Below are 24,672 nucleotides of genomic sequence, written 5' to 3' on the forward strand. Positions count from 1 at the left end.
CCTTTCTAGTTCCATTTCACCTATGACCGACTTTTGCCTGGAAACCAAATTCGCCTCTCAGTGAGAGTCCAAGTGCTGTCACCAGGGTTGCATGATGTCTGCCCTGTGATGGCTCTGGCCCTGCTGCTCTCACAGCTGCCACGGCTGGGTGTGGTTCTTGACACGGAGTGACCCCTGACCATGGACCAGAGTTGTCTCATGCCCAATTATAGCATGTGGCCCCAAAGCAGGTCCTGGCTGGACTCTAGCAGGGCTCCCTCTATCAGTGAGCTGTGCCCAGGGAGAGTCAGTCCCCCATGGGGCTCTCCTCAGGCCCAGCACGACCAGACTGTTTTAAAATGTAGACTTTATTATTATTCGGGTATGGTGAGGCCAGCAGACCAGGACATGACTGCAATTGAAATTATAGTGTGTTACAGTTCCCAGGAGGAGGGGCAGCCATGCCATGGGAAACCACATGCGGAAGCACCAGGGTTGGTCAGCAGCAGAGGGGTGAGGGGAAATGTGGGCGAGAGCCTGCACTGTGGTTTTCAGAGGGAGGAACCAGGGAGGCAGGGTAAGCAAGCTTAGGGTTGGTAGTTAGAACAAGTTCAGGGCTCTGGGGCAGAAGGACTGTTCCCTGCTGTCTAGTACCTGGCCCTGGGGTGGTTAGGGCAGGGGGATGTGCCCAGAGTGTGAAAGCCCCATAGAGGAGGGGGCTGGGGGGTGGGCTCTGGATTGGCCAGTTTGCATATGAAAGGTGCACTTGGAGTTGAGACCTTTAAGATCTCTAGGAACCCTCTAACCTCCAGAGGTGCAGCAAGGCCCAAAGATATAAAGCATCAGAAAGACAGAAAATAAAAAGGCATGATTAATAGACAGACAGCTAAGCCATGGACTGGGGGCAAAATGCCCTGGGTTGGAGGCCCAACTCTGTCGTGCTGGCATCTCTCTGGGCTTCCGTGTTCTCGCTTACAGCACAAACACATCAGACGCAAGACCCGCTGGTCTATAAAGCGCCAGGGGGCTAGTATGTTCCAAACCTCAGCACTTTCTCTGGACTGCTATGCGTGCCCCCCTCATTTCAAGTGTCAAGCATTCCCACATTTGGTTTATTTTGATAAGATGAGTCATTTCATGGGAATTCAAGTCGGTGTGCTGTTTTTCGATGGTATTTGTGATTTCATCGTGATACATAACTGAATATTAAAATGCTCTGTCTGAGGTTCGCTTAGTTGGAGGAGCATGAGACCCTGAAAATACCTGGTCTATGTTGTTAAAAGAATAGTAAAACTTTTATAGTTTAAAAAACAAAAACAGAATGATTCAACAATACTAACATTGCTTGTAATTTATTTCTGTGCATTGTAGGAGTCTCTTAGAAATGACATCTCTGTAGTCCAGCAATTCTTTCACATTCATCTCATTTTCCTCAGTTCAATGCTAATAGAACTAAATGCAATAGTTTGTTATAAAAATTACATGTATATTAAATATCCCTTTGTTAAAATTATTTTCTATTAATGTGTGCACAGAAGAGTATCTAGAATGATGTTAATACTGCTTGTCTCTTGAGATAAGATTTTGGTTATCATGAACCTTTATTCTCAGATTCTCATGCAATTATTGATTTTTTTGTTCTGAGTGGGAAATATTTTTGTAGAAACAGTAAAATCCTGCCTTGTCCTGGGAGTAGCCTCAGTTTAGAACAAGAATGGGAGACCTATTCTGTGCTTACTCTGTGGTGGGCCTGAAGCTGAGCGCTTCATGTATTATATCTCATCATCATTACAACCCTGTTCACAATCCCTATGGTGCAGTTGACTTAAAGCAAGCCTCCAGAAGGTGGGCAGTTGTCCAAGGACACACATACGGGCAGGCACAGACCAAGCGTGACTTGCCACACCTCTGCAAGACAGGACCCTGCCGCCCCGGTCCCTGGACTGCCAGTTAAAACAACCCCGCCTGGGCCAGGCCAGAGGCCCTCCCAACAAGCCCAAGCACTTGGCAGCTCAAGAGGGGCCTGCAAGGGCAGTGGAGACCTCAGCTTGCAGCGAGGATGTGCCAGGTGGGCAAAGTGGCAGGGCACAGCAGGACAGTGCTCTAAATGGATGTTACCTATGTGGTGCTCAGCGACAGGCAGCTTGCCCTAATTCTCAGAAGCCACTTTAAAGCCAGCACCTGCTCTGCTCCAGGCTCTGATTACCCTGGCTCAGCACTGCCCAGTGATGCTAACCTGATTTCAGCCACTCTGCAGAGGCATAATCACATTTGTTCAGGGGGAGTGCCATCCCTCCATCTCAGAGAGCCCATGACCCCCCTGCTGTGGCACAGCCCCTGTGACCTCCTCTGCGGGTGCGCCTGCCTGGCATGCATGTGCCTCGGGGGCACTGCCCTCTGTCTGCCGCAAGGGAGGCAAACCAGCACTGGGAAGAGAGCAAAACTGCATTATAGGCCCCAGGCTCGTGCATCCCACCGAACATGCCCCCTGCTCTGTGCGGCAGGTCTTGAGTCTTGAGGGGTCGGCAGCCCCTTTGAGAATTTAAGAAAGGCCACATGGCTGCATCCCAGGAGGGGTCATTTAGTCACTATGGATGTGCAGAGTTATCACCACAAGGGAACAACTGGGCAAGGAGACAGAGCTCACGCCACAGCCCATTCTCCATCTGGGCCTGGACTTCCCTCCTGCTGCACAATTCCATGGCTGTGATTGAAGATAACAAACCGGCAGCCTTGCCTGGAATACCCTGTGCTCTTTCACATCTCTGATCTTCGCAGCACTCTCTCCTTCATCAGGAAAGGTACTGGGCCCAGCAGCCCCTGCCTGTGCATCCTCCAGAACAAGGCTTGTGAGCTATCGCTTAGCAGCCAGAACCCCTGATCCCCTCCACAGGGCTAAACACACCCTCACCCTGGTACACGTGTAGCTCTTATCACATGGAACAAAGATGGAGACCATTCCCAAGGAAAGGGCCGGAGCTCAGCACACACCTCCAGGCTGGCACACACCGGCACATGGCACGTGGGGTATCTGAGGGAAACATACTTTTGATGGATGAGTGAGTTGTGGGACTTTTCGTGGCTCCATGCATAGGATTGGCCCATGTCTATAGCTTCTGCCAGCAGAATGTCACAGATGCCCCCAAATAGGCTCAGGGATTTGGGTCTTTAGAGCAAAATTCCAACAGGGGCATATTAATTTGGTCCCCTCATCTTCCATGAGGAAAATAAAATTTGGTGCTGTTCCTCTCAATTAAATGTATACTCTTCTCTTCGGTACATGTATCTCTCCACTGCCTCCTTCACTGATCGTATAAACACACACAAACAGCTCATTTCAGCTCAAATCCACCGGCCAGCATTCTCTCTCATGACTGCCCTATTTCTCTTTCCTTAAAAGAAATCTATTCCCACATTTTTCACTCCTTCTTTTGCTCCATGGAATCTGAAATTTACCCACAGAAACTCTAGGAAATCTACTCCTAAGAAAGTCACAAATTACTTCCTCTTAGCAAAATAAATATATAGACAGACAAGGTGTCTCTCAGTTCCTATACTACTTGCATCTCTAGTCTTCAAGATACTCTCCTGCCTGGGTCTTGGTCTCAATTGCCTCATTTGGTGTCCATAACTCACTGATGTCCTTTCTCACTTTTCTGCACAGGCTCCTCTCCCTCGGCCCTCCTTTCAATATTGGTGTTCTCTCAAGCAGACCGTGTAGGCTGCCTCATCACTCCTAGTGACATTGACACCACCCAGACTCAGGCGAACCCTATGTCTGTGCCTCTGGTTCAGACTCCTCTTCTTATGGGAGCCCACTTGTCCCATGGACATCTCTACTTTCCCGTCCTGCCAACGTCCACAGTCAACTTGTGCAAAAACTAACTCATTGTCTTCTGTCCCGACCCTTGGCTCCCCCTGTGCTCCACGTCTCAGGAATGGAACAACAGGACCACCCAAGGGAGGAGTGTGGGAGTCAATCTGAACTCCCCCTCACTTCCCACATTCAAGTCGTCACCAAGACCTAAGCACTATTCTTCTTAAACGTCTCTCAATCCATTTCTTTCTTTTTGTATCCATTGCCATTGTTTTCATTGACACCCTCATTATCCTCAGTGAATTGCCAGAGTATTTAATCTCCCTGCCTCAGGTCTTGCCCCTGCCACCCATCCTTCAGACCACCCTCCCTTGGTCATCCTCTTGTGCCCTGACACATGTGATGAATAACTTTTACATCACGCACCCACTCCCATAGGCAAACCTAGATTTTGATAGGTCAAAGTGAGTATTTTTCACATAAGCAATGTTCTAAAATAATTCATAATATCTACAAGTGCTGGCTGTTAATTGTTAGTGACCACTCAGTAAAGGTTGAAGGATAAGTAGGAAAGGCCACGTGGATGGCAGACCACAGTCAGCAGCGGCTCCATGTGTTTCCCTCTAGCCCCAAGAAAAGCCACTTGAAAGTATGAGGTTATTTTTATAGGGTAACCTTGAACTGATGCACATGGAAGAAAATCACTCTAATTTTAGGACTGAATTATAATTGGATAGGTGACTTGAGACACACGTCTCCACTAAGCTCAATGTGACAGTGCTTCCATGACATGCCACACAGATGCCAGAGGGGTTTCTGAAAATACAAACCTGATTATGTCACACCCTGGCTTAAAAATCTTTTATTGGCTTCCTCTTGCTCTTAGGGAAGAGCCTGTGTTTCTGGTGTGCTAGTCCCTGCATGGTCCCTTCCCCACCCACCTCTGCTATGCCTCCCACATCCCCTCCATTCACCTCGGGCTCTGGAGTCTACAGAACTTGGACATCTTTCAGTGTAAGGCTTCGACAATAAGCAGCAGTTGATTGCAGTCAATTTCAGCTTCTAGCACAGTAGTAGCTACTCACTCCCCATCCCCAGGCCCATGAAGGTGGCTGAGCACATGTCCCCGGAGCAGCTTGCATAGAACTTGCAGGAGTAAAGGTGAGGAAAGAAGAACCTGTCCTCCAAATACTGGGATCTGTGCTCTGATTGCTGATTGCTGCTCCTGATCACAGAAGTGCAAAGAGGTGGTGGCTACAGTGGTTGCACCCCCTAGCTCATTGCTGCAAGCTCCTCCCTACCCAGCTGAAGTGATTTCCAGGAGATTAGAAGGGCAGCACCCTTTTCTTCTGCCCTTTGTTCTTCTCTTTTGCCCTTTTGGAAAGTAAACATTAAAGAGTTGGATATTCAAAAGCTACCACATATACAGGAGAAATTAGAAAGTCACCAGGCATACCCAGAAAAAGGCACAGGCTCATAAAAAACCTGATGCTTGGCACAGAGATGGTCTACAACAAAAAAAGACTGGAAAAACGAAACAAACCAAACCTAAAATCAGTAGAAGGAAAGAAATAACAAAGATCAGAACAGAAATAAATGAACGGCAGATTTTTAAAAATACAAAAGATTGATGAAACGAAGAGTTGATTTTTCAAAAAGAAAAAATCTATAACCCTTTAGCTAGATTAATGGAAAAAAAAGAGAGAAGACTCGAATAAATAAAATCAGAAATGAAAATTGAGACATTACAACTGGTACTACAGAAATGCAAAGGTCATAAGAGACTACTATGAGCAACTACATGTGAACAAACTAGAAAATCTAGAGGAAATGGATAAATTTCTAGACATATACAACTTACCACTGTTGAAGGAAGAACTAAAACCTAAGCAGACCAAAAAAAAAAGTAACAAGATTGAAGCAATAATAAAAAAATCTCCCAACAAAGAAAACCCCAGGACCAGATGGTATCACTGCTGAATTCTACCAAACATCTAAAAAAGAACTAATACCAATTCTTTCCAAACTCTTCCAAAAAAATTGAAGAGGAGAGAATACTTCCAAATTCATTCTACCAGGCCAACATTAACCTCATTCCCAAACCAGAAAAAGATACAACAAAAAGAAAAGCTACAGGCCAATATCCCAAATGAACACAGATGTGAAGGTTTGCAACAAAATACTAACAAACAGAATCCAACAACACAGTAAAAAGATCATTCACCATGATCAAGCAGGATTCATCCCAGGGCTGCAAGGATGGTTCAACACATGTGAATCAAATAAACATAATACATCACATCAACAGAATGAGGGAAAAGAACCATATGATCATTTCAATAGATGAAGAAAAAGCATTTGATAAAATCCAACACCACTTCATGATAAAAACACTCAACAAATCAGGTATAGCAGTAATGTACCTCAGTACAATAAAAGCCATATATGACAAACCCACAGCTAATCTCACACTGAATGGACAAAAATGGGAAGCTTTTCCTCTAAGATCTAGAACAAGACAAAGATGCCCACTTTCCCCATTCTAATTCAGTATAGTGCTGGAAGTTCTAGCCAGTGCAATAAGGCAAGAGAAAGCAATAAAGGGAATTCAAATAGGAAAGGAGGAAGTCAAACTATACCTATTTGCAGATGATGTGATTGTATACATAGAAAACTCTAAAGACTTCACCAAAAACTTACTAGAACTAATAAATTAATTCAGGATAGTGGCAGGGTACAGAATCAACTCACAAAAATCAATAGCCTTCCTATAGGCCAATAATGAAATAGCTGAAGAAGAAATCAAGAAAATAATCCCATTCACAATACCAAGAAAGTGAAAGACCTCTACAATAAAAACTATAAAACACTGATGAAAAATATTTGAGGAGAACACAAATAATTGGATATCCGATGTTCTTGGTTGGAAGAATTAAAATCATCAAAATGTCCATATTACCCAAAGCAATCTACACATTCAATGCAATCCCTATCAAAATATCAAAAACATTCTTCACAGAAATAGAAAAAAATGATGTTAAAATTTGTATGGAACTGTAAAAGATCCCACATAGCTATAGCAATCTTCAACAAGAAACACAAAGTTAGAGGCATCACACTCCCTGACTTCAAAATATAAAATATACTATAAAGCTATAGTAACCAAAACAGAATGGTACTGGTACAAAAACAGACAAATAGACCACTGGAACAGAATAGAGAGTCCAGAAATAAACTCACACACTTATAGCCAACTGATTTTTGACAAAGGCATCAAGAATATACAGTGGGGAAAGGACAGCCTTTTCAATGAATGGTGCTGGGAAAACTTGCAAACTACACATCAGACAAGGGGCTAATATCCAGAAATGGAAGGAACTCAAACAACTCAACAGAAAAACAAACAAACAAACCAACAAATAACCCAATTTAAAAATGTGCAAAGGACCTGAACAGACATTTCTCAAAATAAGACATAGAAATGGCCAATGAGCACATGAAAAAAATGCTCAACATTGCTGGTCATCAGGGAAATGCAAATTAAAACCACAGTGTGATATCATCTCACCCAAGTTAGAATGACTATTATCAACAAGACAGAAAATAACAAAAGCTGGCAAAGATGTGGAGAAAAGGGAACTCTCCTACATTGTTGGTGGAAATGTACATTGGTATAGCCACTGTGGAAAACAGTATGGAGTTTCCTCAGAGAACTAAAAGTAGATTTACCTTATGACCCAGCTATCCCACTACTGAGTATGTACCTGAGGAAAGTGAAATCAACATATCAAAAAGACACCTGCACTCCCATGTTCATCACAGCACTATTCACAATAGCCAAGAGATAGAATCACCTGAATGCCCATCAATGAATGAATGGATAAATAAGAACTGTGGTATATGTATATATGATGTAATACCATTCAGCTATAAAAAGAAAAGATATCCTATCATTTGCAGCAATGTGAATGGAACTGGAAACCATCATGTTAAGTGAAGTAAGTCAGGCACAGAAAGACAAATACCACGTGATTAGTGCAATCTAAAATATGGGGGGGGCTTCTCATAGAAGTAGAGAGTAGAATAATTGTTATCTGAGGCCGGGAGGTGGGGAGAGTGGGTATAGGAGAAGTGGTGGACTAACGGGTACAAAACTTTTCTATCTGTCCTAAGTGAATCATTGTGTGTATACATATACTGAAACAACACATGGTACCCCACAAATAAGTACAAGTAAATGTTAAAAAAAATTACACACCAAAAAAAAAATTGTATCAATAATTAATAACCTTATAAAACAGAAGGCATCATGCCCAATTGGGTTCACTGGTGAGTTCTACCAAAAATTTAAGGAAGAAATTATATCAATTCTCTAAAATCTCTTATAGAAAATAAAAGTAAAAGAAATGCTTCCTAACTCATTCCATGAGGTTAACATTACCTAATACCAAAACCAGACGAGGACATTGCAAGAAAGGAAACTGAACATCAATATCTCTCAGGAGTATAGATGCAAAATTCCTCAACAAAATATTAGCAAATTAATTTCAACAACGTGTAAAAAGAATTATACACCACAATCAAGTGGGATTTATTTGGGGTATGAAAGTTGATTCAACATTTGAAAATAAATTAATATAATCTATCACAACAAGCTAAAGAAAATCACATGATTATATAAATATATACAGAAAAAGCATTTAATAAAATACAACATCTATTTGATAAAGACTCTTAGCAAATTAGAAGTACAGTAGAACTTCCTCAACTTGACAAACGACATCTACAAAAAACCTATCACTAACATCATAATCAATGGTGATAAACTAGATGTTCTTCTGCAAAGATCAGGAACGAGGCAAGAATGTCTGTTCTCACCACTCCTATTCAACATTGTACTGAAAATTCCAGCTAGTGGAATAAACTAAGAAAAGGAAATGAAAGATATACAGATTGGGGAGAGAGAAATAAAACTGTCTTTTTTTGCAGATAACAGAGTTGTCTATGTAAAAATCTCAAAAAATAAACCAAAACCCAAACCAAAACAAAACCCTCCTGGAACTAATAAACGATTGTAGCAAGCTGCAGGATAATAAGTTAATACACAAAAGCAAATTACTTTCTTACATTCCAAAAAAATTTTTTAATGAAATTTGAAATTAAAAACACAGTACCATTTATAATAGAACCAAAAAATGAAATACTTAGATATAAATGTAACAAAAAATGTGTTAGATTTATATAAGGAAAAATACAAAACTCTGATGAAGGAAACAGCAAAAGATCTAAATAAACGTAGATACATTCCATGTACACAGATAGGAAGTGCTAATATCATCAAAATGTCAGTTCTTCCAACTCAATCTATACATTCAATGAAATCCTCCCCCAAAAGTCCCAGTGAGTTATGATGTGGAGATTGGCAAGGTGATTCTAAAGTTTGTAGGAGGAAGGAAGAGACCCAGAAGAGCTAACGCGATATTGAACAACGTCAGAGGTCTGACTTGACACTACCCAACTTCAAGACTTAGTATAAAGCTACAGTGATCAAGACAGTGTGTTCTTGACAAAAGAACAGCTAAACAGATCAGTGAAACAGAAATAGACCCACACAAATGTAGTCAACTGATCTTTGACAAAGGAGCAAAGGCAATTCAATGGAGGAAGGATAGTCTTTTCAACAAATAGTGCTGGAACAACTGGACATCCACATGTAAAAAAATTAAATCTAGACCCAGACCTTACACCTTTCACAAAAGTAGATCATAGACCTAAACATAAAATGCAAGACTACAAAACTCCTAGAAGACAACATCGCAGAAAATGTAGATAAACTCGGGTTTGGTGATGAATTTGTAGATACAACACCCAAGGCAAAATCGATGAAAGAAACCATCGACAAACCTGACTTCAGTGAAATTTAACATCTTCTGCCTGCAAAAGACACAGAAATGACAAGACACAGACCAGGAGAAAACATTTGCAAAACAAGATGGATTTTGTAAAATGACTGATACTGAATATATACAAAAAACTCTTAAAACTCAACAATAATAACAAATAATCTGATTAAAAAGTGGGCCGTAGATCTGAACAGACATCTCACCAAAGAAGATGTTCACATAGCAAATGAAAATGTGAAAAGATGCTCAACGTCGTACGCCATTAGGGAATTTCAAATTAAAACAACAATGAGATACCACTACCCATCTACTAGAATGGCTAGAATCAAAAACACGGACAAAACCAAACGTTGACAAGGATGTGGAAAAACAGGATCTCTCATTCATTGCTCATGGAAATGCAAAATGGTACACTTTGAAAGACAGTTTGGCGATTTCTTATAAAACTAAGCACACTCTTTGCATATGAGCCCGCAACTGTGCTCCTTTGTATTTACCCAAATGACTTAAAAACGTATGCCCACACAAAACCCTGCAAACCTGCACACAAATGCTTACAGCCCTATATTAATAAGTGCTAAAACTTGGAAGCCACCAAGAAGATAAAAGCTATTGGAGCGATGTGGCCATGAGCCAAGAAACACTGGCCACTAGATGCTGGAGATGTTTTCTCCACCGCTTTCATTCTACAAATCTAAAAGAGTGTGTTTCAGTAGATGATTCTAGTGAGTCTTAATGGTCAAATACAGGTTCAAAAAAATTTTACCTCATTCAATAGAATACTTTCAAATTGCATGACAGCCTTTCTCAAAGGCACACATAAGTACTGCCTGGCCTGTGAGAATCACGACAGCCTGGAAAGCGACTCTGGCACCCCAGCCCTACCCCAGGCCCAGGCAGGACTCAGAGACCCCCAGGGTGCCAGATGCACCGAGTGCTGTTGAACTTACAAAGAATGGGATCAGGCCAGCCGCCTTGTCTCTCTCCAGGGTCTCCTGCAGGGCAGAAGCGCGCATGGCAAAGTTGCCGTCTGAAGGGATCGCTTTTAATTTCACGCCGCCGATCAGCGCGGCTCTTTCCACTGAGGAGTGAGCCTGTGAGGAAGGAAGGAAGGAAGGAGCACGTCAGGTCTGTGCGGGGTGCTCAGCCGGCCTGATGAGCCCTGCCTCTGCAGGGAGCGCCTGACACTTCAAATGAGGGGTTCCCTGCACCCCACAAGTGACAGAGCTGCCTCTCTCCCCCCACCTTCACAAAGTCCCTCTTTTCCTGGAGTTCTCTCAGTTCATGTGGATTCTTGCTTTTAAGTTGAATGAATTAAGCATCATAAGTGCAAAATGCAAGGTCAATATTGGTGACGTTTTCATTTGCTTGTTTGAATTCAAGATCAAGTGGTGAGACCCTGGAAAGTGTACTCCAGAAGTGGACTTAGAAATCCTGGATTCAAGTTCAGGCTCTGCCTCTCACTGTGGGGCTTTGGGAAGCTTGGTGGCCAAGCTCAGTCAATAGATGCTCAGCAAATAGGGTCTGCAGTGAGGAAGACAGTGACAAGCAGCCATCATTGGATGGCGGGCAGAACTATCCTTCTCAGGGACCCCCAGGAGAGTCAACTCCCACTGAGCTGCCACTTCTGCCCTGTGACCCCCACCATCGCTGTCTCTTGCCTGACCCTACGTGGAGCCCAGGCACTGCTGCTGCTGCCGCGTGGCTTCCTCTGATCAGCTCTGGAGGCAGAGGGAGTCCAGCAGGAAGTGCACAGGCTCTGGAGCCTGGGGACCCGGGCAGACTCCCAGCTGTGGACCTCCATGGCCTCAGTGCCCCAGGAGAACATAACAAAGGACAGTTGTGAACAGAAGACTAGTGATGTGGGGCGCCAAGTAGGGTATCTGGCGTGGAAGGCACTCACTAACCTGGCTGTCTCCCTCTTTTCCTATTAGGTGCGAGAACCACCTGTGAAGCTTGTGACAACTCCAGGAAGTTGTTCTTTTTATGATCTTTGTGCATCATCTTAAACTTCAGATGAGGAGTGAGATGACCAGTTTATAAATTTATGATGCACACCTCAACCCTATGCTTCCTGGGCTAATGCTGGCCTGAAGTGCAGATTCAGCCCTGGGGTGACTCAGAGAGAAGAAGCATCAGGAGGACTGTGCAGGCAGTGACAACAGGATTTTTAAATAGCCCAAAGACAGAGTTATCTGTATGTGCACCTGCCTCCTGTGGTTGGTGCTCTTGGTGTCCCCCCAGGTCTCCTTGACGTGGCCTGCATGCCCACCCCCAGCTGCAGTGGATGTTGCTGACCACGGCTCCCCACTATCCCCTCTCTGGAGAGCCACTCTCTGCTAACAGAGATGTCCTGCCCACCCCCACTGCAGGACTGACTGTACAGATGCCCAACAGGCTGGCTACTGCCCCAGGAGGGGACACTTCTGTGGCCAGTTCACATCACAGAACAGGCCCCATGGGCCCGGCTAGTAGAGACTCCCCAGAGTCACACTTGCCTGCCCCTTCCCCCCACCCCCCCAACCCTGCTTCTCTAGCTCCTCGCGAGTGACCCCAGTGGGCACCCCCTCTGTAAATGGTGAGCACTTAAGCCCTGTTTCAGGCCCTGCTCCTGCGGAATCTGCTGGAGGTACACAGAAGAATTACACCCTGAAGCTCACGGGCACCCAGCGTGTGTGAGGATTCACCAGACTCCTGTGCATCTGGCGTGGTACTAGCTACACGCCGTCCTGGGGAGGATTACGAAGACATCGCCAGGTCATTCTCTGAAGGGCCAAGCTTCCTCGCAGAACCCCCGTTGGGAAAGGCTACCCCCTAACATTCCTAGCGACATAGCGATGAATCTCAACCTCAACCTGGACTTAGGGAGTGCCTGAATGTGCTTTGTGTTTTTGTTTTTGTTTTCTTTAGGCCTTCTCATGTTCTTCTGGGAAACGAGGGTGGCATGACTTCAAATGAATACATTTTTCATGTTGTAGGTATAACTTAAATGCATGGAATTAAAGTACACAGAGACACAATCCTCCTGATTAAGCGTTGAAACATGGACACTATCTGTTTCAGGCTATGTTATCAAGAACAGACTTCGCAGTTCAAACGCTCGGTGTAAGGAATTCATTAAAGATAAATATGTCAGCAAAACTAAATCAGCTACTTCTTGTGGAGCTCAGTTTCTTGAGGGTGCACGGTTTGTACTTTTTGTGGCCCTCTTGACCACAGCTCCTCTTGTGGGTTCTCCTATGTTCATCAATCCTCTTTGCATTCACTCCATCTCACACAATTTGGGGGTTTGTTTTGCTGTTATTTTTTTAAACCATTTTCACATGGGTCAATCAACGGAATCATGCTAAATGCTCTTATTTGCAGAGTTTCTTAACCCTCACAAAGCACCTGCAAATCCTTCATCTAATGTGCAGTCATTAGCTGAGCCAAGCAGCTACACGAAGAGCAGGTACTATTACACCTATTTGATGGTAAAGAGACAGAGACTCAGATAATTTATGTGATTTGCCTGAGATCATATCACTTAAGAGAGCAGAGCTGGGATACAGGACGAGGTCTCTAAGGCCCATGTCAATTTGTCCATAATGCCTCTCTGAAGGTGGGCTGGACTATCCCAACATACGTCCATGCTGGTAGAGATGGTGATCTCTCAGCACATTTATTTTCTTTCAGCTCAATCTATTGAGTCCCCACCCAAGACTCTACCCCTTCCCTTTCGTACAGGTCTTTATCCTGGTGGTACCTGAGGAACTGTTCTTGGATTTGAAATGATTTCTGTGTGGTTTTGTTCTGTTTTATTTGGATCTGACATAAATAAACAAAACATCCAGATCTTGAAGACCACGGACGCCCCACACACTCACTTGATCGGATGAGTAGGCCACCAGCTTCTCCATGATGGCAGCCTGCGTCAGCTCTGGGGAGTCTGCCTGCAGCTGGCGGATCACTTTGGTCCGAGCAGCCAGCAGGGCCACCAGAGTGGCTTCACTGGCACTTCCCTAAAACCAAGAGAAAGGTCCAAAGGAAATTCAAAATACAGCAAAGAAGTCAGTATCCAAATTGTTGGAAGACATACTTGGGGAACATATTTTAAAAGATGAATCTGAAATCGCAACGTTCCCGCTCTTTTGCATTGGAGAAATCTGAACACCTCCGACTGCCACTTTGGCTCTAGTTTGACATTTCTTTGTCTATTTTATGCAACAGTAATAGCTAACATTTGTGAGCACTTAGTGTGTACCAGCTATTGCAAGACAAGCTTGGCGGGAATTTCGTCATGGACTCCTGTTCCCAGCCTGGCCTAGGAGGACTGTTTACATCTCCGTCAGAGGAGGAGATCGGCCCAGGGCACAGTGGACAAGCCCTGCTCTGTGTCCATATCTTCCTGGACAAAGAAATTTGTATTTGTTTATAAAATATGGGTGCATTTCCCTTGGGACTCAGAGTTGCTTTAGAAGACTTCTTTCAATCCTTTGGACTGAATTGTGTACCCCGAAAATTCATGGGTTGCAGTCCCAACCCCTAGTACCTCAGAATGTAACCATATTTGAGGATAGGGTCTTTAAAGTGATAATTAAGCTAAAATGACATCTTTGGAGTGGGCCCTAATCCAGTCTAACTGTTGTCCTGATAAAAAGAAGAAATTTAAACACAGACAAGGGCATACACAGAAGGACAACCAGGTGAGGACACAGAGAGAAGACAGCCATCTGCAAGCCAAGAAAAGAGGCCTCCAGAGAAACCAACCCTGCTGACACCTTGATCTTGGACTTCTAGTCTCTAGAATTGTGAGAAATCAATTTCTGTTGGTTGAGCCACCTGGTCTGTGATACTCGTTATGGCAGCCCTAGCAGACTAAAGCAACTAATGTCAACAACTTATTTTAGCAAAGTAGGAAAGAACAGTTAAAAACTCACTGCTTTGAGGCTGGGAGTCGGTAAAAGATAGGAATTCGGTGCCTGTCATGTTATCTAATTTAATCTGAAAATTAATCCTACTTTCTTATTTTGTCATCTTCAGGAGGAGAAACTGAGGCTACATAATTTGTCCCAAATCAGCAGCCAGGAAGTGGCATGGCTGGAAGTGAGCTGGCACCTGTCCTTTCTAGGGCGTGGGCCTCCGCACATTTGTGAGCATTTTCCTGCTTAAGCAAATCCCAGAAGAAACCCATTGACTGACCAACATTAACATTAGAAAGAACAAATAAAAGAAGGCAGCTTTTTGTTGACAATAAAAGAGGTTGAGGAGGTCATAAAGTTTTACAATACAATTATTACATAGGAACATTAAACTTTCTTCTTAACATTTTATCCTCCCTTCATTGATCCTGATTTCCCATTTTGACTTTACCATTCCATGGGCTGTTATTTATTCTTTTCATCCAACTCATATCCTTAGGGGAGATGGGTAATATTTAATAATAAATACATTTATTCATGTTTCTCTACTTCATGGGTTCAAATACATAGATACATAATCCTCTTAATTCAGCATCTAAAATGAGTAGTACATTTCTTTAAGGCTATGTTTTCGTGAACAGTGATTTTAGACTGTTTTAGACCAGGTTAAAGAAACTTAGCTGACAAAGCTAAATCAGCTGTCCTGTCCCAGGAGATCCAAGCACCTGAGGACAGGCGCTGTATTTTACACGACTCCTATGCACCCCTTATCCCTCGCACATGCCTTATTTCCTCCCATCCCCCCAACACACACACACGCACGCACACACACACTGTTTGTCATGGGTCCACCCACTGGCTCATTCATTCTCCCTGGAAATGTAACAGAAACATCTTATGGAAAGGCACAGTTCCTTAATCTGATCCTTGGTACACGGTGTGACCACAGCTTCCCTATCTAAATTCCACCCTCCATCTGCAGCCCTCTAACTCAAACATACATTCTCTGAACCATATTCTAATGAAAAGCTTTCAATCACCATGCCAATTTTTATGGGTTTTCCTGTGGGCTCTATGTCCTGAGAGAAAATTTCCCTTCTTCATTCAACAAAAAGTGATTAAAAAAAAAAAGAAGAAAAAGCCCCACAAAACCAAGAGTCAGTGGAGCATCCAGAACTCAACAGCTCCAGCGTGGCCAGAATGTTTTGGCAAACTGGAGCACGCGATCGAGGGCTTTCTCTGCCCTTTGTTGGAATCAGATTTTTGTGGAGGGAAGAGTAGAGAGGGTGAGCAGTGGCAACGGCTTTGCTGGATCCCAGGCACACAAAGGTTGCCATGGTAAGGCCACTCAAGAGGCAGAAGGGAACGCTGGTGAGATCTGACGCTGCAGGCTGTGATGCTTGGAGCAGAAATATCCTTTCATCTTCTGTTGTTTTCAAGTGTCACCCCACCCACGTGAGAAATTGCCTCTGCTTGAGCAGAAGCTTTCAAACTCAATTAAGAGACTATTTCCACAGACCACGTGCGTCCAGCCTCACAATAACGATTTGCCATTTGACTCAGACGCCCGTCACCTAGCTGATGCCCGGCAGCTGTGATTATAGATCCGAGGGGATGGATGTACAGACTGGCTCATGGCTGTCACCAGGCTCCGGTGCTATTTGGGATCTCGCAAATTACAGAGAGTCAGCCTGGGCAGCTGAAAGGGCAAGCTTCCGGCTGCAAACACAGACTCCATTGCCTGCTTTCGTCCAGCAAAAACTGAGGAGATTGGACTTACAGGACTGTGGTGAAGCCTGGGCTGAGAGATGCCAGGATTATTCTTCAACAAATGCCAGGACTTCCATTGTCTTTCCAAAATGGGATTGTCTTTGATGAAAAGACCATTTGACCCCCAGTAGCATGCACACCTCTGGACACCAACCCAAGCAAATGGTCAGGGGTGAGCTGATGTTACTCACAGCTCCAATTCCCTTTTATACCAGCCTTGTCTTTAATTAGCTTTTGCTACTGGGACTGCTAAACTACCTTTCTGGGCCTTGGTTTCCTCATCTACAAAAAAGATTGTCAATAAAGCAAACAACCTTGTGAACATGTTGAGGATAAAACAAGAAAATAAAACACAAGAAATAAGCTAAAACATAGCCAAGCTCACAGTAGGTATTCAATCAAAAGTCGCTATTATAATAATAGACTCACCGTGGATTATGGGGTATTTGTAAGATTCTTTGAGAAATATCAAATTAGAGGAGTTATCTTGGGCTGCTGAAAAGAACTAGATAGGAAATTGTTTTTGTTATGAGATCCGCTGACCCAGAAATGCTCCCTTTCTGGTTGTTGTTGCTGCATTTTGAATTTTGGTGGAGGATGAATATTGAAAATGGACACAGCCAGGAGAGCCCTGGGAGGAAGCTGATAATCTTGGAAGATTGTTGCATCTTACCCTAAAGAGGTCCTCTGAAATGTCACTTACAGGAGTGAAAAATTTGACACAACATAAGTATCTTAGGTATTATTTATATAAACTGTGACATACCATAGAAAGTCATGCAATAATAATATCCTCAAAAATATCTAAACAATGGGAAATGCTCACAATAAAATAGTAAGTAAAGCACCATACAGAAAATCTGTATGCACGAGGATCGTATTATCTCAATTTCATTTAATATATATATATATATATATTTTTTTTTCACATGTAGATATTGAAATAACACTGGGGAAGAAATATGCCCCCCCAAAAGTTGCCATATTTTTTCCATTTTTACATTGAACATCCAGTTTCCATAAATAGAAAGGAGACAATAACTTTTAAAAGTGGAATAACAGAACCATTTATTGCATTAAAGGCAATATATTGGCAATGTGGAAAATTGAAACCACATAGAGAAAACTGGGAGGAATTTCCCCAGTATATGGGAGAGAAAATGACAAAAATGGAAAATATCAAAAGAAGGAGAGAAATCACGGAAGAGGCACCCCATCTGTGGAAATCGAAGCCCTTGGGAAACGGAGGAGAGGTGACCCACAACAACTGAGACATATTAGAGGAAAAATCTCCCACAGTGAGGAGAGAGCTGGGTCTTATATGAGCAAGGCTTTCCAAATGTTAGAGGGATCAAAATGAATGGAACATATGAAACAGTAGATTTTGGCAAAAACGTATGGAAATATAAGAAAAAGTAAGTCTGCCACCAATGTTAGGCCTGTGTGAGGGATTAGACCAACACCCTCGCCTGGAATTGAGTCATCTGGACCTCAGAACCACAGCCCCTCCGGGCACTGTTTCTTCCTGTGGATGCCCAGGCTGTTTCTCATAAAGAAGCAGGGTGCATGTACTGGGAACTAGAAAGTCTCCTGGCCTTCGCCAACCTGAAATGCAGCTGACGGGCATCAGCTCGGGGCTGTGAGCCACAGCCCCTGCCCAAACCGGAAGGGCACCTGCGACATCACTGCCCTGGGGAGCTGGAGTATTTTGTGTTTGCTAGATCACTGTTTCTGCTCTGTTTGAAAGTCCAGCTCACAGCATCATATTGAAGCTTTGCTTACAACAGAGCGGGTATTTCACTTCTATCCGCTCCCCACTCAGAATCACTTATGGATGGTAGAAAGTGATAGAACCAGAATGGGAGGGAGGCCTGCACAGAGGGAATGGTTCTGAGCCTGGCCACAGTATCAGCCATCAGTCCTGGCACGGGGCCTGATCAGGGATCTCTGCATCAGAATAAACCACATCAGAATGAACTAGAGTTCAGATTCCTGGGCCCAGCCAAGACCTGTTGAATTCAAATATCTATTCTAAAGATAAAGTCAAGGAATCTGCACTGTAAACAATTTCCCTCCATGTCTCTGATACACACTGGATATAGTAGGCAGAATAATACTGCCCCCACCCCCCGAAAGCCCAGAACGCCCAGAACCTGTGATTGTTTCCCAGGAAAAGTAACCTTGCTGATGCTATTAAATTAAGAACCTTGACTTGGGGAGATTATCTTGGTTTGTCTGGTTGGATCCAATCCAATCACATGCATCCTTAAATAGGAAGACCCACCTTCTCATCTGCAGTCAAAGGGACATGTGACCACAAAAGAAAGGTCAGAGAGAAGGAATATGCTGGATTTGAAGGTGGAGGTGGGGGCCATGGAAGTTTCTAGAAGCTGGAAGAGGCAAGGAAACAGACTCTCCCCTGGAGCCTCCAAGGTGTCAACCTTCAGTTTAGTCCAGTAAGACTCAGGTCAGACTTCTCACTTACAGAACGGTAGGATGAAAAATTTGTGTTGTTTTAAGCCACTGAAATTTGTTACAGCAGCAATAGGAAACAAATACATGAGACATTAAAAATCCTTGTCTTGTTGAGTGGTATCAGGACAGGAAGTCGGTCCTGTTGCTTTCTAGGTTAGTTTGGCCACACCAGCCATGTGGTCTCCTATAAGGGCATTCTTCAGTCTGTGCCTCAATGTTCTCGCCTGTTGAATGAGCAGGACATAGCTGCCTGAGCTAATTCCCGGAGCCTTAGAGAAGACAATGACTGAAAAAGGAAATCCTTTCTTGCCAAAGTTAACAAGGCTTTCTCAATGTTGTTATCACGTACTTGACACGAGAAAAATGATGGAAGGGAGGATAGTGGGTTAAATATAGTTTATCTTCTGTGCTAGAAAATAAAAAAAAAGAATGCATCGAGTCTAGTGGCATTTGTCCTAGAACCCGAATGGAACAAGGATTCCATCATGACTTTCATTGTGTCTGTCTTGTTCCCTGATGTAAGCTCTGGCACTTACTGACTCTCAACAGATACGAGGGTACTTTTAAAAGTTTGTGGAAAAATGAAATTAAAAGACAATACGTATCTTTCCATGGACTATTTGAAGACCCCCTCATACATGTCAACTGAAGAAAACGAGTTAAGCCATGTCGTGATGAAGATCACAGGCTCTCAGTCACACAGATACACGGGGTCTATAACTTACCAGCTGGGAGCCAATGGGCATGTTACCTAATCTTCTGTGCCTCGTTTCCTCACCTGTAAAAAGGGGTATTAAAATGGCTCCTAATTCATAGTGTTGTTGTGAGGATAAGATGAGCGAACGCTTAGAAAGTGCTTAGGCATACTGGCTAGCAATGGAGACCCCAACATAAAAGTGAGTTGTTTTTATTTCTGTGCACTTGTATATGATAGCCACTATTATATCTGCCATAACCAGGGACACAGCAAAGTGAGTGCTCTGCCTGCAGCTAGTGAGAGACAGAGCTGGAAATCAAATCCAGATCCTGCCAACTCCAACACCAGGGTTCTCCTCTGAGCTCAGCTTTGCTTATTATCCAGAAGAGATTCTAGGACACAGCAAGAGCGACAAGTACCTCATTTTTCCACCTGCAGCTGTGGTCCCGGGTGTAACCCGTGCATCCCAGTAAGCTGCTTTCTCCCACCTCTCCCTCCCACCCTACCTGGATCACTCCTCCCCCTTCTCCAGATTTGCCAGCCAAAAATGCCTCTGGCAGCTCCAGCATCTTCCCGAGCCAGTCCATCATCACAGTCTCCAGCTCTGTGCACGCTGGGCTTGCAGCCTGTGGTGGGAGAGAGGGGTGGCATTAACCAAGGGTGGCTGCTCTGAGCTTCCTGTCATCTTTTGATGAGAGGGATAGCATATTTCAAACACATGCTCCTTGACCGAGACTCACGCAAGGGGAATGTCTGGGAAGGAATGCACAGACAGCCGTGACAAACCTGCCTCTGCCGTGGCCTGCTACACAGGTACTGTGCGCTTGCTCGCTCGCTCATTTGTTCATTTATGAAAGGATCTAGAAAGGACAACTGGTGGACCCTGCTCTGTAGTCACAAGTGAACGGAAAGAGTCAAGGAAGCAGGAACTGGGCAGCTTTCATCTCCTGGGTGTCCCTGGATAAGCCATTGATCTTGTCTTATAAGCTCCCAGTGAACTTGCCCTATAAACTCTCCCCTCTCATTGCACTCAGGAGGTGCAAGGTTGACCTTGGGCCCCTTCCAAACACAGATTGAACCTCCACATAAGGGGCCTGGGGTGCGGCGCAGGGGTGCTCTGGTGCCTAGATGTGCTCAGGAGCATCGTGATATGCTACTGGCGAGAACAAGTCAAAAGAGCTCCTCCACCTTTCTAGTCAGCCCCACTCTGGCTGCGCCTGGCTCCAGGAATAGGAACCTGCACCCTGTTAGGAGCCACCAGTGTCGGGCGACATAGCCTCAGAGATAAGGAGGTCCCCCTGCCAGGCCCAAGAGGAACCAGACTGTCCTAGAAGGAGCAGATATAGTTGGAGACTAATGTCAAGTCATCCTGCAGGGACAGAATGGCTCTGGACCAGCAGAGCTAACTGAAAACTGCTACTATATCTAATGAAAGGAAATGGCCATTAGAAGAGGGAGTGCTCAGCCCAGGCCACAATGTCTGCACCCAGGCCAGCTGTGCCCAGTGGAGAGAGAGGCCCAGACAGAGAAGCTGTGCAGGAGCTGGGGACGACCTCTTCAACCCTTCCCACTGGGCCTGTTCCTCCCACTCCCTTCTCCGGTCCTCACGTGGCACAGTCAACCCACTCATGAGTCCAACCACTCCACGGCACAGACAAGGTGAATGCTCTGGACCTAGGAAGCCAGGGACAGGCCCTGGCCTTTGAATAACTCCCCATGGTGTAGGCAGGCCTGGGAGTCCTGACAGTAAGTAAGCAACTCTCCTTCCAAGCTATCTGCATTTGGGGAGGAAGGAATCTGTCCTGTAATGCTGTGTCCTGTAATGCTGGAGCAAGAGTCACAGGAAGAGCCAATCCTGCTGCCCTTTTGAGCAGGGACATTTCAGGGAGTTTTACCACCAAATAGGGCAGGACACGGCATGGAGGCAGGAGAGACCCCTGTTCTGTGGCACTCAGCACATCTGGTAGGCTGGGGCCTCTCTCCCTCTCCCTGGGCAGCAGCCATGGCCAAGAACAGGTGGAATGCAACATGAGCTGCACGTTTCTCAAGGTTCAGAGAACAGAAATCCTTTGGTCCACTTGGGGGAAATGCAGATTCCCAGACTGGGGCTGCAGAAACTCTGGGGCCTCGGACTGTGATTTTAATTCATACCAAGTGTTTCTAACACACTGTTGTGCAGAACTAGCTTGGGTGGTTGAGACTTCTCCAGAAAGGACTCTATTTTCCTCTATTCTGAATCTCTATTAGAGGCACCCTCTCTGGGGCTGAATCCTTCTCTCCTCCCTACAACAGTGGCCCTGCTGCCCACAGGTGACACGGCCATCTGCTCGCGTTCTACATGATTAGGTGCCATGACCCCATGCAGGGATCCCACCACTGCAGCCCACCCCCCATCACCTGGACACTCACCCAGGAGAAGCCAATGCAGCCGATGGCCCCGCACAGCATGTCCGCGAGCATGGCTGGGTATGAGCTGGCCGTGGGGAAGTAGGCGAAGAAGTAGGGGCTGTGCCAATGGGTCACCTGCGGGGACATGGTACAGTTACTGGGGAGAGGGAAGCCAGGCAGGACCAGCTCAGAGGATTCCAGATCCCACGTGAGTTGGTGCGGTTTCCCAAATTTCAGCCATCCCAGCACCTTCCTCCTGGTGTGTCATCACTTTCCTGTCACCCAGCCGCACAGGCCAAATGCTGCTCTCAGCACGGCAGGCCCAGTGCCGGGGCCACGATGCTTTTAGGCATCAGGAAAATGCTTTAGTTTTTTTTAAATGAGAAGAAAAAAGTGAGCTTTCAAGTCAAGGAAAAAGATGTGTCTATAATGGGAACGTGCTTGTCTGTATGCCAGTGCATGTGGGAAGTACCATTTTCCATACTCCCAGCGAGCAAGTAGCCCAGAAGGCAAAAGTGCCCAGGGCCAGGAGAGTGACAGTGGCCCTGAGCCTCACCCTCCCTCCAGGCACGAGGTGGCCCCACGCTGCCTCCATCTCTGACCTCTGCACCTGCCCCTGGGAATGCGAGGAAGGACAGGAGTGACCTTGACTGGGGACAGGGCCCCTTTGCTTTGCTCTCCACTGATAATCACAATGGCACTGGGATGGATGGTCCTATGCTCGCTCTGCACAGGGGCCTGGAGCTCACCTCGTCTCCTGCAATCACATGGCTAGGTTGGGACTCCCACCGGGGACCGGCCCCACAGCCCGGTGTCTGCAGCCCCCTCCGTGCAGTGTACACCCTCTCACCAGCGACCGGCCTCTGCCTGACATTTACCCGCGCCTGCCCCGCAGGCTTCGCTGCTGAGTGGCGTAGCATATTTGCACAACTTATAGGTGAAAACCCAAATCCTGTGCTTCCTTGAAGCGCAAATATCAAGTGAAAATCTCCCAGAAGATGAGACTCGAGCAGTGTGGCCCGATCTCGCAGGTGGGGACCGTGCCCTCGGCCGACCATCTGCTTTCTCATCTGCCTCTGCCTTCTGTCTAGAAGTGAGGGGATCCTGACGGTCCCAGCTCCCTCCTGCTGTGGATACTGCCTGCTCATTTCTCGCCCACCTTACAGCCGCAGGCTTGCTGGTGGAGGCAGGCACGATGGCAGCACTGGTCTTGCACATCGCTGTCCAGGGCAGGTCTGACTGCACACATCAATGTGCCCAGTTTGGAAACTGGAATGGCCGGGCCAGCTTGTTCACGGAGCCATGTTAACGGACGGACTTGTAGGTGAACTCCTTGGCAGGGAAAAATCTTATCATGGAAGCATAAAGCAGAAGTGACCTGGTTCCTTTGAGGGCCAACTCTTTGCTCCCTTTGCAGTGGGTATTGGTTCTGCGGCCACAGCTCTGTACAGGGCACGCCACGTGTGACTCGCTGGCTTCGGAGGGACTGTGCATCTGTGCACCTGCCTTGGTGTCACCCTCTTGGAGAAGCAGAACCACCACGTGGCCTGCTCTCAAATAAAGGAAAACATTCTTCCATACATGCAGTTTACCCTTCGCTAAACCCAAGAATGGTAGGAGTGTGCTTTGTTTGGGGCAATTAACTTATTTGACACCAGCATATGGTGACACTCTGTGTATGTGGTGTCTGGGGGCAGCAGCTGAGTCTCAGGTGACCATGGGGGAGCACACTCACTGCCCTCAGAGCAGAAACAATCCAGGTTGGAATCCTGGCTCCATCACTGACTAGCTGTGTGACCATAGGGGAACCACCCAACCTCTTTGAGCCTCAGTTGCCTCGGCTTTAAAATAGAAATGATAAATAAATAAGGAAATAAAATAGAAATGATAAAAGTTTCTCTCCAACCTGACTGTTGTGAGGATTTGGTGAAGTCACCCACGTGAATTGTGGGTGCCCCATAGGTGCCACCTTAGTGGTAGCCCTGCTGTCCTCTGATCTTGGATACACACTTACCCCCGGCATGATTATCTTCTCAATGTCATTGATGATGTCCTCATATGTGTCCGGCTCCTGGGGGGCGGTCGGGGGAATCAGAGGCCTCAGGTAGCCGGGCTCCACATCGGGGTAGACCTGGCGTCCCTCGATGCCTTCCAAGTAATTGGCCACATAATCCACCATCTCTTTTCCTCTCCTTCGGAATTCACTCACATTCATGGTGACTGGGCTCTGTCAGAGATGAAAACTACACACAGAAAGAGAAAAAATGAGTTGGCAAACATTACATTGCAGGCTGAACAGCTCTGAACTGGAGCGGGGCGATTCCAAGCAAGCCCACGGATAGGGCCACCTGGGCAGTGACCCATAGACCTTGCAGACCATCCAGATCCCAAGTCAGGGCCACTTTTCTTCCATGTCTGGTGGAGATGACATTGGATTGGAGACTGTGGCAAACTGCTTATTCCAGTCTTCAGCTAGTCAGCTGAAGACAACACACCTTCTCTGTTTCATTTTCTGCATTGGTAAAATGGATGAGAAGCACACCTTTATTTCCACGGTTCATTTCAACTTTAATGACAGACATTGTTTCAAGTACTATCTCTGCCCCTTCCTAGCCATTTGACAGAGTTAAGCTCCACCCTCTGAGCCTCTCAAAATGAGAAGGCTGACCTCTCAGGAAGGTGCGAAGGCAGAATCATGCAGTGTGCACCTAGGCAAGCACTCGGTGCAGAGCCTGGGACAGT

The 24,672-nt window shown here is 45.5% G+C and overlaps 1 protein-coding gene across 1 annotated transcript in view; it reads right to left on the minus strand.

Moving 5' to 3' along the window:
• Positions 1-24,145, minus strand: part of DDC (dopa decarboxylase) — a 56,810-nt gene extending 32,665 nt beyond the window's left edge. Inside the window, exons 1-5 of the mRNA XM_063087253.1 lie at positions 23,945-24,145; positions 21,952-22,065; positions 20,049-20,168; positions 13,566-13,700; positions 10,650-10,793 (exon numbers count right to left, since the gene is read on the minus strand). Of these exons, the coding sequence (XP_062943323.1) occupies positions 10,650-10,793; positions 13,566-13,700; positions 20,049-20,168; positions 21,952-22,065; positions 23,945-24,145 (714 nt within the window). The remainder of the gene's footprint in view (positions 1-10,649; positions 10,794-13,565; positions 13,701-20,048; positions 20,169-21,951; positions 22,066-23,944) is intronic.
• Between the last annotated feature and the right edge of the window lie 527 nt (positions 24,146-24,672).

This window comes from Cynocephalus volans, chromosome 2 (assembly GCF_027409185.1).
Source record: "Cynocephalus volans isolate mCynVol1 chromosome 2, mCynVol1.pri, whole genome shotgun sequence".
In the NCBI taxonomy this organism is placed as follows: Eukaryota; Metazoa; Chordata; class Mammalia; order Dermoptera; family Cynocephalidae; genus Cynocephalus; species Cynocephalus volans.